This window comes from Mauremys reevesii, linkage group 2 (genome assembly GCF_016161935.1).
Source record: "Mauremys reevesii isolate NIE-2019 linkage group 2, ASM1616193v1, whole genome shotgun sequence".
Classification (NCBI taxonomy): Eukaryota; Metazoa; Chordata; order Testudines; family Geoemydidae; genus Mauremys; species Mauremys reevesii.
The window spans coordinates 11,394,455-11,410,385 of record NC_052624.1 but is presented as its reverse complement, the minus strand read 5'-3'; the positions used below and the strand labels follow the sequence as shown (position 1 = coordinate 11,410,385).

Sequence of the window (15,931 nt, the reverse complement as noted above, 5' to 3'; positions counted from 1 at the left end):
TGGCCCTCCGGCCAAAACGTTTGCCCACCCCTGGTCTAGACAGACAAAGGATGGCAGGGGAAAGAGGAAGACAGCGAGATGCCCAAGGTCGCAGAGTAGGTATGTGGCAGAGCAAGGACTAGTATTCAGGTTTCCCAGACCAGTGCCCTTGCGCCTAGTCCATACTGCATCTGATGTACTAGAGGAGCTTCAGCCCTTTTGTTCCCTAACACAAAAGGTTGTAACAATGCCTCTCTAGTATCTAATTAGGTAGCGTTTCTTTGCAGAGCTCTTTCCTTCAGTCTTGCAGCAGGAGGGGAACCTTCAACAGAAACACATAATGGACGGTGCCGAATTCTGCATCCTTAAACCTACAAACTGAGTGCTCAGCTTCAGTCTGTCCCCGAGCATCTTTTTAACACGTCTTGGCACCGCCAGCTTTTGCAATAGAGTCTCAAATACGCCACTTGTTTAAGTCACCATTTAAGGGCATTTTTCATTTTTCACGCCCTGCTAGGATAACAGGCAGGCAGAAGTGGATTAAATGAGGTTAGCGAGAGAATGGCATAATGCACACACCTGCTACATTGCATTCATCACAGGGAATTGCTCTTTTCCCTTGCAAGTGTGAGTGCTGCTGTACAGAAAGGTATATTCAGATGCGTAAATGTCTGAGCCTATATTGCTATGATCACATCAAATGTGACGAACTTTTAAGTCTCAGTCACTATTAATTCCGCAAGGTCTCTGCGCAATTTGGTAAATTCCCCAGGGTTCAGTATTTGTTAATGCAATGTCCTAGTACTCCATGTTATTAAGCCATCTCTGCAGGGATGCACTGCCTCTCCCTTGACTGGTTTCTGTATGCCACTCAATCATCTCTTTCCTCCTTACCAGCGATACTGCATCAGCTGGCAGTTTTCTCAGCAGCCTACGGATCAAGACAGTCAAAGGGACTCCTGTGACTTGGGGGAATGGAGAGCGGGCCCTTCTGCTTCCAAAAACACAGGCTCTTATCAGAGAAGCAAAAGGGGAATCTTGGTTAGTCCCCTCACGGGGTTTCAGAGCCCAGGCAGCAGCCCGAGCCCAAATGTCTACGCTGCAATTTTTATTTCTGCAGCCCGAGCCCAGTAACCGGCCCAGCCGGAGCCACGCCGTGGGTCTTTTATTGTAGTGCAGAAGTACCCACCAACACTTAGAGCTGGTTGAAAAACAGCAAATGTTTTTTATGAAAAACATTTGAAATATTTTGAAAAAAAAAAAGGCAAAAATGTGAAAGTTAGAAAAAATGAGACCAGCTCTACAAACACTTAGAGCATCTTATTCCAACCCCTGGACAGCTTGGCCATGCTTACACCAGCCTTGTAAAGGTCAGCAACTTTGTCAGGCAAGCAAAACCTCCTCCCTCCCGCCAGTCACCACCACGGCATTAAGGGTGGTCTCAAGAAGATTTTTGTGCCTGGGCTGATCAATTCTCATGATAATGCTGCAAGGCTGCACGTATACAGCAACGAGTGCGTTAAGACTTTCCCCATTTTCATGTAAAAACCTGTAGCCTGACTCATTCAAACACGAGCTCACATTTTCCCTTTTCCACCTAGAGTTCTTAAAATTCACAGAGTTTTACCATCCACTCCTGGCACAGCAAGGATGCAGGCGTTCCCCAGAGCAAAAGTTATAACAACATTGGTTCCCGGCTGCCGGGTCTCAGTGATTATGGCAATGGGGTTGGTCAGTGCTAATAACGGTCATTGACAGCTGTCTAGCTGCAAGCTGTCACAGCATCCTTGTCTTACAGGAAGGAAAGCATTTTACAAGGGAGTTAATGATTGCCAAACCCCCACCCCCAGGGTGCCAATCACATGTCAGGTGTACTACCAGGTGCTAGCCCTGCTGGGTCCCAAAAACCACTCAGCCACATGGCTAAGGGAAAGGGTCCTTTACCAGCGTTGGTAGGAAAGGGAAGGGCAGTCTAGTGGAGACGGGACTTTTCAGGCCTAGTGCCTGAGATGCTCGCTCCAGTCCAGTCTCTAGACAAACAAAAAGGAGCTTGCGGGTTTCTAAGCCAGGCTCAGTTAGTCTCTCTCATTGGGGCCTCTCCTCACTGGCTCCTTGCGCAGCCACTGCTGCTCCCCCACACAGACTTGCACCCAGTCACAGCCTGGTCCAGACGCAGCTCTGCACATGGTTCCTGGGCATTCTGCTTCGAATTCAGCTTCTCTCCAGCTCCCAGCTCGCCACATGGCTGCTGCTTCAGCTTCTCTGCAGCTCCTGGCTACCTGGGCAGCTGCTGCTCTCATAGAGTTACCAACTTTCTAATCGCACAAAACTGAACACCTCTGCCCTGGCCTTCTCCGAGGCTCTGCCACTTCTCCGAGGTCCCATCCCCTGCTCGCTGCATCCCCCCCTGCCTCCATCGCTGGCTCTCCCCAACCCTCACTCACTTTCACCGTGCTGGGGCAGGGGGTGGGGTTGGGTTGGGTTGGGGTGGGGAGGGGGGTATGGGCTCTGGGCTGGGCCAGAAATGAGGGGTTCAGGGTGCAGGAGAGGGCTCCAGGCTGGGGCAGGGGGTTGGAGTACAGGGTGGTGAGGGCTCTGGCTGGGACCAGAGATGAGGGATTTGGGGTGCTCTGGACTGGGGCTGAGGGGTTCGGAGTGTAGGAGGAGGTGTGGGCTCTGGGGTGGGGCCGGGGATGCGGGATTTGGGGTGCAGGAGGGGGCTCAGGGCAGGGGCAGTGAGTTGGAGTATGAGGGGGATTGCAGGGTGTGGGTTCCGGGCGGATGTTTGGGTGCAGGAGGGGCTCTGGGCTGGAGCAGGGGGTTGGGGTGCAGGAGGAGGCGCACTTGGTTATGTGTGGGTAGGATCTGTGTCTGCAAAGGGATGACTTAAGCCTTTAATGTCTGTGCCTAGAATATGCAGCCCTCAAGTTAACATGGTAGCAAGGCACCACGCAATCGGCACTGAGTAAGACTCCAAAGCACACTGCAGAAGACAAGCACCATGGAACAAATGCACCTGGCCCCTGCAGGGAGAGCCCACTGCTTCTTTTAAATGGCTATTATTCCTCATGAACACATGTCAGGCTGGCAGCACCAGGGAAGGCGGTCCGCTGCTCTGCCCCTAAAACAGCACAGGTTTACCTGGCACTGCCTCAGCCTGGACCTTGAGGGACCACCTTAAGGAATGAGACGGTAGTTTAACCTCTTTGTCCGTTAGATTAGAGCATTGGCTTCTCTGATAGGGACATCTGGTTCACTGGTACTCACCTGATAGCCCACAGCCCTATTTCACACAGGCCATTAAAGAGTCATCAGGTGGTAATGACTTGTAAGTCACTACTGGCTTTGGGCCTGATGCTCCCTTCTACCTGCCCTGCCAGAGCAAAAGGAAAAGCTGACAGACTGGGGGTGAGAAGATGGAGCAGCAGCTCCACAGCATATTCCCCATCCATTGGAGCTTTCCTTCCATGGCAACTGTGGCTTGGGAGCAGGCATGTCACAGAGCTAAGGACATGGGGTTGTGGGGGGAAGGGGAGAAGAGGAAGACAGCTAGAAATGAACAGGTCTGGTTCTGGGGGATGGTTCTACTACTGCTTGTAGCATTTAGTCCTGCTTGTTTTATGAGAGAATATTCTGAATTCCCTTATTTTTTGCTATTTAATCAATGTCCTCACACATCCAGAATAAAAAACAACAACAAAAAAAATAGAAAAAAGCCACCGCTGTTTTTCTTGTAGAATACATTTTTAGGGAAAAATGTGTGAAATATTTTTTGGGTAAAAAAAAAAAGAAGAACCGCGCAATGGGAATCTGGACCACGGCCAATGGACCCGATCCTCAGCTGCTGCGAGGGCAGCTCTGCTGAGATCAATGGAGCTTATGCTGATTTACACCAGCCAAGGATCCAGTGCAATATTCGTAGGGACTTTTGATACTAAAATGACCCAGATGTGTCATTTGGCATGGTAGAGCAGATGATCATTTTAAAACACGTTAGTATTAGGTAATATATTAATTCATGGCATCTATAAAGGCAGCAGATACAACTTTTAGATAATGTTTTCACCTCTTAGCTCAGTTCTACAGTGATGAACATGGGATATGAGTCTATCTAGAACAGAAACCACTAAAATACTGCAATCATTTTTAATACAAAACTCTGAAGTTGACTGCTGGGCTTAAGGCTCAAAGTTTACAAGGCAAAAAACTAATTTAGAAGAGAGCAACTAAGTTACTTCTATATTAGAAGCTAGGCAAATTATACATTTATGAAGAATTATCTAATTGCGGCTTCCTTATTTACTTAGGCATTTTTAAAAGATTTAGATTCAGAGAGGGAATGTAGTTAAAATGAATTATTTGCATCTTTTATTAGATATAAATTAACCAAGGTGCCCAGACATTATGGTGATTAATGATATAGAGACAGTAAAGAGTCTGGAAGATTAAAATGTCAGATCCCTTCTTGGAGAGCTTTAGATATATTGGACGATAATGTTTTTTCTTCCACTATTCTATTATTGATGTTCCATGAAAGAATTGGTGGGGGGAAAGAGGAGATGATGGGTCAGTTGTTGATAAATTCATTACTCTTTGTAGGGTGGCCCAAGAGCAGGATTTCGAGTAGGCGCCGCAGCATGATGGGCCAAATTCTGCAGCAATGTTAACTCATGCCATCTTCATGAAAAACACCCTTCATTGCCATCATGTAATCCCTACAAAAGCCACACACAACTATGGCTCCCAGTTGAAAACAGTCAATGATGTAAAATTAACCAGTGGTTCTCCCAGCAGTCCCATATCCTCTCCCCAGGCCTTGCTCTCCCAGTGGTAACTTCTGCTCCCAACATAGAGGAGAGCTCATATCTGGTTTCAGTGATTCACCTCCCCTTAGTCCTGGGCCCTGGCTGCCCAGTGATGATGGTAGTGTAAGAACCTACACAGAAGAGAAATCTGAAGGTCCTTATTCAGTTTATGCACAGTTCCTATTTAGGTGAACTCCTAAGGATTTCAATGGGAGAAGGATCATTTCTGAGCACTGTAAAAGGTGGAGGAGGTCAATAGTTGCCACAATGGGCTTGATCCACTGAAGTCAATGGAAAGACTCCACTGACTTCATTGGCTCACACCCAGTCCGTACATGCAGCTCCTGACTGCGTGCAGATGATTATGCACACACCCATTCAGAACGCTGGCTAGGCTGGTGGAGGGACTTAACAGAAATTAACACGGGTGGTGCCAGCAAGGGTTTTCGTCAAAGAACAACACATGTGACCAAAACAGAGATTTAGTCCAGTCCCAGGACCCTGAGTGCGGGGCTCCCTTCCTTCTCACGGGCAGGCTCCTGCGTCTCTCTGTCAAACGCCAATATATAGTGCTTCCTCTGAGAGCCAGTGCAAGAGCCAGGGAAGCTTCAATTAGGATCAGGGTTTATTCTTTGCAGGCTGGTCACTGGGGGGTGACAATCCCAAACACTTAGCGAGTTTTCATCCATTCTAATGGGGGCGATGGAACAGGTAAAACTGATCCGAAACCCACTGGAGTCAAAGGAAAGACTCCCAATGACCCGAGTGCGCTTTGGATCAGGCACTCACTCATCAGCTAGCATGTAACATGCCTCATTTCCATGTATTTGCATAGCAATTTGCAAGCTGACCCACTCAAATACCAGCTCACGTATCCTTCCCTTATCAAGTGCTCTTTGCATTCACAGGTTCTCTGCTGTAGCATTAAATCATTCAGTTTTACTTCTGAATACAAATAGGGCTCTTAGCCCTCAGAGCAGCAGCACATCACGGATATATTATATGTACACTAATCAGTGGAAACGCCATACACAGTGAGAAGAATTAGATCTATACAGTTTTCCAACACCATACACAATCCGGAGGATGTTATCACAGGGACTGAGTAACATGAAATCGTCACACACCCAAGAAAATTAACCGAATATGAATAGATTACTCACCTCAAGCACAAGAAAAGCATAAAGGCAACAATAAGCGCTCCTATAGATATACAGTGCCCCAGGTAGTTTATGATGAGAGCAATCTTGTAATGGAGTGCATACTTCCTCTGGAGGCAAAGAGATAACATGATTAAATCAGCAGAGTCTCGGGGCACCGACATTAAGGAACAGTTAATCAGTTTAGGAAACTATAATTACTTTTCTTGATTTTAAGATGATGTTATTATAATGACCCAAGGGCTACAGTTTATGGATTAGCCAAGCATATTGTCCGGACATAAACAAGCAGTTCTAACCACAACGTATGTTTCAGTTTGGATTTTTTTCCATACAGATCTGGCCAAACAGAACTTTTCTGTGGAATTTCAATAGGCTTCAGTATTACCTGGCTTACATCTTCACACCTTAAAGCCAGCCATGGTGTCAAAGGCACGGGACACTCTGGAAAGACAAACTTCTCATGATTCCGACAGGAAACGAGATGGCAAAATTTATTTTCTTTGTTAGCTGTCCAGATATTATTTATTCAGTAGCCAGTGTTAAGGTCAGGCTGGTTTCCCTTATATTATCTCTAATGGTTAAAGTTTTCTCATGAAAATAAATAATAAATAATATTCTGTGTCATTGAAGCACTTTGCAAACTAAGGGCTTGATCCTTCAAACTCGTATTTGAATTCATAAAGATTTGAAAGAGCTGGAATCTGGTGATCTGAGCACAGGACCGGGACCCCCCAAATTCTAAACCCATTTTTGACAGTGATTGCTCGGTGGCAAACTTTCATGTACATTTCTCTCTGCCACAGGGTATTGTAAAAATAAATCAGCTAGGCCCTGATCCTGCAGACACAGGTCTAGTTTTAAGCACATGAATACACCCATTGAAATCAATGGGATTAGTTTTGTGGTTAACTGATTAATTTTTACAACAAATATGTAAAAGATTGCCTGTCTGTGAGCTGCAGTCAGAAAGAAGCAGCCCATACTTCATGCTAGTGGGTGGTAGGAATGCAGTATTAAAATGAACACTAGCACTGGTAGAAAGCCAGCAAGGATTTTCCATTGAAAAATCTTAAAATAAAGAGAAACATTTTCTTTTTGTTCCAATTTTTCTTTGAATTTATACGTTTTTTGACTAAATGGAAAATTTTCAGTTTCTCCCCCCTTTCTATCATTTTTCCCTCCCCACACTTGGTCCCACTGGAAGGCAAAATTAAAAAAAAAAAAGAGAAAGGGAGAGGAAGCTTCAGAAAATGAAAAGCAATTTTTTTTGGGTTGTCAAAACCCAACAATTTCAGTTTCCCATCAAAACTCCCTTAGGCCAAAATGAAAATTTCCATCAAAAATTCTTATTTCAGTTGAAAAATCCTTTGTCATCACATAAGATTTTGAGGAATGATTTTTCCAGCAGCTGATGTAAATAGCTTTCTCAGTACTGAAAAATGAAACACCTGCCCCCCTTCAGCAGCTCCCTAGAAAGACTGCCCCGCAGGCAACATTTTCATGATCAAATCTACCTAAGTCTTCAGCAGACAGCATAATATGCTGTCCTTTGAGAGAACTAAGTTATATGTGGAGGGGGAGTTAAGTGCATTCTGAAATCCCCTAAACTCTCATCCTCATCTGCCCATTTCTGAATAGCCCTGAGAAAGAACAGAAACAAGAATCAAACAACTTGACCTTTATTATACCAATGTCATCGGATAACCAAAGGGGGAAGGAATGGCTTATAATTTGAACTGTACCTAACTCATCAAATGGCAGTTTGCATACATCATTCATGTAAAATATATTGATCTGATGCATTACAGTCTTCATTTTTTTGCTTAAATGCCATTTGAGTGCTAAGCACTTTCTGGAAATAATATAATATTTCCTCCTGCCCAGAAGAGCTTACATTGTAAATTAGGTATTACTCATCTCATTTGCGTCATGGCTATTATTTTAACTTTGCACATACTGTACAGTGTTACAGTTTTGAAGACAAACTTTGAAAATATGAACTTCCTTTTCAAACACTGGCACCGGAGAGGAAAAAGGACCGCCTTTGCTGTGGGTGATGCTAAAAACAGACTCAGGTTTTCCCCAAGGCAAACTCAGAGCCCGTAGAGAGAAACATGGTATTAATGCCTGTAAAACACTGGGCTGATATGGTGGTAAAGCCACCCACGGCCTGCCTATGCTAGAGTTCACATCACATGTAGAAACTGGAGCAACAGCAGCAATGCTGCAAAATGTTGACACATTTTTTCCTACAGCCAACGTACCCGTCCCCCCACTCAATGAAAGCTCTGCTAATGAACTGTATGTTGCAGCCCCAACCCCGCCCTTTCCCATGTCTTGTTCACATAGAGGATAATAATCTACTGCTGCTGCCAGACAGATTACACCTTCAGTTCAAGTAGCTGATGTCAGTTTTGCACTGCTGAAGTTACCAGGGAAAAATCCTGCTGCTAGCTCATGAGGCAGCTCCTAACACTAACAAGTGGATAAAGAGTCACCTGGTATACAGAATAACATGGCCATGTCATATCAGCCATGTCTACCGGACAGGCACAGCTCATGCTACGCACACTAGAATGGGACCGATTGGCTGATATGACATAGTCACAATCATTACTGATAACGTGGTCATGATGCACATATAGTGACATTGTCTCGAGTCAGCCTCTATCAGTTAAACTGGGACCAGGTGCAGGAAAACCAATTCAGTGTCTTGGATTCACAGGGCTGGTCCAAACGGTCTCTTTACAACCAGAGTTCAAACAAATGCAAGATGCCTTTCTTCCTTCAAGAGACTCTCCCTGTCCCGCCCGGGTTTCTGATTCCCTAATCTCTCCAAACCATCATGGCCAACGACTCAACAGCTGACTGTAATCATAGTTCCACTTAACCGAGCACATCTCCCCAGCCTGAGCTGGATCTCATTTTCTGCTGGTCGAGTCCCCAGGCAGTTCCTGCAGAAAGGGCAGATATCTCTAACCCCGCTGAAGCCCTTTGCAGGCTTTGCAGAGTGTCTGGTCAGTCTAGATTTCATCCCATAGCTGCACTGAATCATCATGTCTAGGAGCCCTGACTGTTAGTGCTGGCACTGTCCACTGCCTTGGTCTTACTGCACACAACACACACATCTTCTAGCGTCTCTTGAAGGGCTGGTTTGAATTGACCTGTGAGACAAAGGAAAACTAGGAGCCCAGTTGTCTATGCTAACTCAAGGCTTCTGTATTGTCTCCCAAAATATTCCTCTAGGCTCCTGGGGGCTTTGACATCCCATGTACCATTTTGATACACAACCACGTTTGTTGGCTCCTGCTTTATCTCCTAACACGCCACTTCTCGCCCCTTCTCTCTTAGCAATGTCAGAACATGGTCGCCCACCAAGCCTACACAGAACAAAACCAGATGTGCCCTGTGCGCAGGTGCAGCGACCGAAAGTCCCCCTTTTACAGCACCTTGTGCACTCTCGCATGGCCTGCAAATGAGAACAGTAGTTCAGGCCAGTTATGGGTAAGGTTTCCACGAGGGGGGAGGGATAGCTCAGTGGTTTGAGCATGGCCTTGCTAAACCCAGGCTTGTGAGCTCAATCTTTGAGGGGCCTGCTTAGAGATCTGGGGCAAAATCAGTACTTGGCCCTGCTAGTGAAGGCAGGGGGCTGGACTCCATGACCTTTCAGGGTCCCTTCCAGCCCTATGAGATAGGTGTATATCTCCATATATTATAAGCAGAGGGGCTGAGCTGAAACCATACATCAATTTCCCTGGATGGTGCTGAACAGTTGTCAGGTCATAAGGACTTCTGGTCACCCAAATGTGCAGGGGGTGGGGCACTGCCCATCACTCAGGGGGAATTTAGAAGTTGAGTGACCAGAATATGATGCACAAGCCATCTCCATTTACATAAGGGGCCCCGCTTCAGTGGGACTATTATTGAGAGTAAGTTAAGCCTGTGTGTTTGTGGAACTCCCTCATGAGTGTGCGCTAAGAGCCACCCCCCACCCATATGTCTGTTATTGCCCCAGCTAGTGCTTTTCGCTCTGCAGGTTTCCAGTTCCGTTCCTGGTGCACCAGTCACATTTGAAGAATCAGAGCCCAGCCTGCTCTGAAGATAAGGATTTAGGCTCCTGAGCATAATCATCCAGGCCTGAAAATGGCACCTTTTTATATTAAAAACAAATTGATGGATGTGGTCACTTGGCATCAACTCACTGATCTGTGGCAACTGTTAGGGTTATTCAGTAACAACAGCGTATGCCTGTGGGTGCATCTCACTTTTAATCAAAAAGGACATTACAAGGAATCTGTGGGGAACACATTTGTTCACAAATCAACCCAGGTTTTATTCTGACATCTGAGCGCCAGTTAGGTGTTTCAAGAATATTCATAAACGTTAATACTTGTAAAGTTTGTCATAACCCTTTAAGGATCTACTAAATGAGTTTTTAAGCTTTAGCAAACACAGAAGGTTTTTTGAGTAGGAAGAATCACAGCTTTTATATACTTAAGAAAAAGGTGGCTTAAAAAGTTTTATCATATTATCCTAGCGGCAGGATTTTAAAGCAAAGAGCAAAGGAGAAAATCCCCTACTGCAGTGGCAACACCTATCCAATCCCTGCAAACAAAGCTCTTCTGCATTTGCCTTTACTAGGTTGTTAACTGTTCAAAGTCATGCAAGAAAAAGAAGACATGGGTTTAGAATGGGTTTCCCTGGACAGAAACAGCAAAAGATACTATTTGGGCTTGAGTGCACCTCACCTGCCTGACCTAAGTTAAAGGAAACATATTTCTTGCATTAAAATCACCTTCCCCCATCCAGTGCACCAGTCAGTTTCAGGATAAATCTACAAAAGTCATGGGTTGTGACTGCACTATTACTGCAATCACCCCCATGGCGGCACGATAGACATACTCTCACACACCAACTCCAATTTCTGCCTTAAATCTCACCTCTTTTCAGTAGCTTACCACCACTAACCACCTCTCCTGCTGCGTTACTAGGTCTCACAATATGCAATGCTTTTCTTCAGGCTCCAACTCCTGGAGTCATGGGATGTGAGAGAATCTCAGGGTTCATTTTTTAAAGAAATGTAAGTGTCTAACCTGCCTGGTTGCAGAGAAGAGCTTGAAAACATGACCTGAGTGCACTCGAAAGACTCGGAAACCAACCAAAAGGGAAATGAAAATCAGCCCATTATTTATGTTTTTAACAAATCATGATTTCTAAGGCACTCTCAGGATTTTAGAGGCTCTGTCTGATTCATGAATGTTGAATACTTGGGGTTGGCAATACGGCGAGTCCTGTGCTGTCTATTCTTGCTTTCATGCCTGCCCTTAATCCACCTTAACATACAAGTCACATTAAACGAAAGCAAAAAATTGGAATGAACAATTGAATTCTGAGCCAGCTATTTTTAGTGCTTCCCTCCCTGTCCCCTCTCCTTTGCTAGAACGAGGGCTAATTTAGATTATAAACTTCTCAGGCAGGTGGGACTTCATCTTCACATATGTTTGTAAAGGGCCTCGCACCTCTCCAGGAAAGGAGAGAAAAAACAAAGACGTATCTGTAAATCCCTGTGCTTCTAGAGTGAAATTCACCCCTGGGCAGAGAGCTAGCACAAAGCCTAGGTACCACTTACAAACAGGAGAATAAAAAGGATTAAACTGGCACTGAGGCGTTGAACCTGTGCTCTGTGCAAGGGTGAACTTTCCTTTTAGCTACAAGGCGAGGCTGCCAAGCTGAGAACACAGGATTGCACACAAAGCTTCCAGCCTTCTTGAAAGAGTCTGCAGAATTTAACAAAGAGGAATAACCTTTCCGTAGGCTCTTGTGTATTACAGGGTGTGCCGGCTCTGCTAAAGGCAGGTGCAGTCCAACCCTTCTGTTACAGGGCTACATTATTGTCAGTTCTCCCTGTGTCTGCTGATGATAAAACGAGGTTGAGGATTGGGAATGCTTGGGACTGAAAGGTGCCATGTGCCCTGCGGGACCAGGTGGTAAAACCACACCAGGCAGCAGTGAATATATTAGTACAGTACTAGTAGTAATAATAGTATTACAGCAGCAGCGATTGGCCCCAAACTACATTCAGCCCCCATTGTGCTAGGTGCTGCACAAGCACAGAGTCCCTGCCCCAAAGCGCTCACAGTCTAAGTAGCCCAGACGGACTGCGGTGATGTCTATGCTGCACGTGGAGACATTCCTGAGCTAGCTTGAGCAACAATGGCGGGGAAGCTGTGGCAGCACAGGCTGCACAAACCCACCCAGGGGGTGTGCAGAGAGAGGGGCAAGCAGGGGCACAGTCTCCCCCCCAAAAATCTCCATGTGTCCCTGCAGCCCGGGGAGGGAGAAAGCTGAGCTCCTCACCCCCTGCTGGAGTCCCACGTTGCCTCTGCCTTCACGCACCCCCCACTCACCTCAGCGGGGGTCTGCAAAGCAGGCAGCAGCACTGGGACTGCAGCAACAGGGAAGGAAAAGCAGCAGGCTGCAGCTGTGAGGATGTGGGGAGGAGAATCTCAGCCGGCAGCCAGCCGCTCTGCTGTTTCCTCCCTCTCTGGACTGCACAGACAGGGAGAGTGCTGCTGCCGGGGGGACGTCCCGAGAAATCTGGGGGCGGGGGGTGTCATGTGAACCTTTCTTTTCTGTGTGTTTAATGTGCCCCTCCAAAAATGTTCAGATTTAAATTCCTGTGCATGTCCCTGAACCCACCCAGGACATGTACTTAATAATTGGAGATATACCAATCTCCTAGAACTGGAAGGGACCTTGAAAGGTCAGTGAGTCCAGCCCCCTGCCTTCACTAGGCAGGACCAATTTTTGCCCCAGATTCCTAAGCAGCCCCCTCAAGGATTGAACTCACACGCCTGGGTTTAGCAGGCTAATGCTCAAACCACTGAGCTATCCTTCCTCCTATACTAGCTCCTTGAGCAGCTATTTGGTGCTGCTGTGGCTTCAGTGCTGTTATTTGAGTGAGCATGATCAAAGCTGGCTTGAGGACGTCTGCATGTGCTGAAGTCACACCACTGGTTGGAGTGCAGACATAACCAAAGAATGGGAGTGTTACTGTACCACTCCCCCTTTTTAATTGACACATACAGTAAATGACTTGCCCAAGGTCCCACTGGGAACTGTGGTAGAGCCAGAAACAGAATCCTAATTTCCTGAGTCCCAGATTAGCACCTTAACCACAAGACCCTCCTTCTTTTCCAGCACGCTGAGAAAAGTGACATTTGGAAAAATGGAGAGAAAGCGAGATACAGACCTTGTCGTCCAGAATAGGTTCGCACAGAGAGTAGTTGCTCTTGGAAGCCCATGTCCCGTTTCCCAGGCATATTCTGTAGGCGTTTCCTAATAGGGACCAAAATAAATAAATAAATGCACAAGTTAACCCCCCCCCCCCCCGCACGGTGGTAGCTTTACAGGTATAGATGTTAAATAAGAGCCTTTTCTCTGGGTAAATAATGAATTCTGCCTCTGTAGGCTTTGCAGAATAGATAACCTGCCACACTCAGTAAGACAGGAAAGGACTGTGAAGAACACAGAAAAAAGCAGCTTAAAAATAAGGTACATTTTTGCATGTGCCTGTATCTCCCCTTTGCAGTCCCTCGAGGGCACCCACTCTAGGCTCTTGGTTCCGTAGCAGCAACCTCTTTTGAGCAGAGACCTTTGTCTCTCTCCTTCCTGACTGGGACGTTTCCAGTCTGCACAGTTCCCTGCCTTCACGGTGATATTCCCAGTAAACCAGACAGCATACACAGGCCAGCGTCTGTGCTTTGCTTTCTCTCCAATGGCTATGAACAGCTGTAATTGCCAGCAGTTACAATTTACCACACATTTATTCTTAAGCAAGCACATTTATTCTTAAGGTGAAAACATTACAGAGAAAACATTAAAAACAATAAAAAAAAACCCACATGCACGCTAACTAGCTCAACAGAGACCACCCACCAACTCCAACAAGGGCTCTGGTAGGAATCACTCTTTCAAACCCCACCATAGGGTTTATCTGTGGTTACAAGTTCTTAGCTCCGAACTATCACCACCATGCATAGGTTAGTTTTTCTTTTATACAGTTGGACCTTTGATATTGAGACTCTGGGAACAGATGATGAGCAGATAGTGGTCCCATCCTCAGACCGTAGCTTCAGAAGGTTGGTTTTTGCATAGCCAGGAGGTGAGGGATTTGCATTCACCTCTCCCTAGAGACTCCTGAAGCAAACAGCTTGATACTGTTTGTCCCAAGAGTCCATTCATGTCTGGTACGTTGTTCAGAACAGACCTTTGAAGTTCAGAACACTTCCCAGGGTTCACAGCACATCTCCCCCCACAGAGTTTACCTACAATCCCACTCATTAGAATACACAAACCGTTCAATACAACGGACCCAGAACACACTTAAACTTAATTCAATAAGGTTCCTCAAGGATATTGCAGGAAATTGCCATCTCTCTCACAGCCTTATGAAAAGGAGGTTAAATAAATTGTGCAAAAATGTTAGTGAACGTTTGGGTGCCTAATGCCACAACTTGGAGTGTGTCATGTAGTTTACAAAGTTTTTACTATACATACTAGGGCCTTGTTCCCCTCTCCCTTACACTGGTATAAACTGGGAGTAAGGCCAGGTCTACATTGCAAAGTTTTGATGGCATAGCTGTCGGCCAGGAGAGTAAAGAAACCACACCCCTAGCTGACATAGCTATGATGACAAAACTCCCAGAGTGTTTCTGTCAGCATAGCTACCGTCATTAGACACACAGACTTTAAGGTCAGAAGGGACCATTATGATCATCTAGTCTGACCTCCTGCACAACGCAGGCCACAGAATCTCACCCATCCACTCCTGTAACAAACCCCTAACCTATGTCTGAGTTATTGAAGTCCTCAAATTGTGGTTTGAAGACCTCAAGCTGCAGAGAATCCTCCAGCAAGTGACCCGTGCCCCATGCTGCAGAGGAAGGCGAAAAACCTCCAGGGCCTCTACCAATCTGCCCTGGAGGAAAATTCCTTCCCAACCCCAAATATGGCGATCAGTTAAACCCTGAGCATGTGGGCAAGACTCACCAGCCAGCACCCAGGAAAGAATTCTCTGTAGTAACTCAGATCCCACCCCATCTAACATCCCATCACAGACCACAGGGCATACTTACCTGCTGATAATCAAAGATCAATTGCCAAATTAATTGCCAAAATTAGGCTATCCCATTCAGGGAGGTAGTGGTCCTACACTGGCAGGAAAGCCTCCTTGTGTCAGCCTATGCTCTGTCTACACTATGGAACTCTGCTGACATAGCTACACCAGCAAAACATACATAGTGTAGACAAGGCCTAACTCCCTTGGAGCCACTGACTCTTCATACATGCCGCCTTCCTATACAGTAGCATATAAAGCAAACTACTCAACGATTCAGGATTTGGATCAAGCTTTGTGGCCTTCCTAACAAACCAGTCAAACTAGTCACGCAGGCTGAATTCGGGCCAGCTGGCTTTCCCATTGGCTTTTAAGATTCTCACAGTCAGGTGCATGAGATGCCACAAGTGGGAACAAAACAACATTTCAGTGAGGCTGGGAAAGCAACGCATGAACTTAGTCTGAATTGATTTCAGTTTTAATTGAGCGTTGTTCAGGCCCAGCCAGCCGTCCTTTAAAAAACAAACCGCCCTCAGAAAGAGTCTGAATCTCCACTGGGGAACACGGGTGCAGAGGAGGAGTAACTGCCTGGCAGTCGGTGGTGTTACGCTGGTGCAAAACTGGCCTGAGCGGGATCAGAATGAAGCCCAAGCTACTTCTGCCTTTTTGCCCAAACATTCTGGATGTCTCAAAGGCCGCCATTTGGTTAATGAGAGTTAACACAATACAGACTCCAGTCACTCTGGTTTTTAATTCCTCCCTCTGATATAATTGCTTTCTCCTCACTGCCTTCTCTGAAAGCAGATAATAATATCATCTAGCCCCTGTCAGAGCTCCACGGAATTACTTGCCAATTCGTCCTGCTT

General features: G+C 46.1%; 1 protein-coding gene across 9 annotated transcripts in view; it reads right to left on the bottom strand.

Moving 5' to 3' along the window:
- CRHR2 (corticotropin releasing hormone receptor 2) overlaps positions 1–15,931 on the bottom strand; it is a 244,887-nt gene that overhangs the window by 90,887 nt on the left and 138,069 nt on the right. For 6 of the 9 annotated variants that reach the window (XM_039524632.1, XM_039524633.1, XM_039524635.1 and 3 more), the window contains 2 exons: positions 13,200–13,285; positions 5,948–6,054 (listed from right to left, as the gene is read on the bottom strand). In XM_039524632.1, the coding sequence (XP_039380566.1) occupies positions 5,948–6,054; positions 13,200–13,285 (193 nt within the window). The remainder of the gene's footprint in view (positions 1–5,947; positions 6,055–13,199; positions 13,286–15,931) is intronic. The other 3 variants (XM_039524638.1, XM_039524637.1, XM_039524640.1) reach the window with 1 other exon arrangement.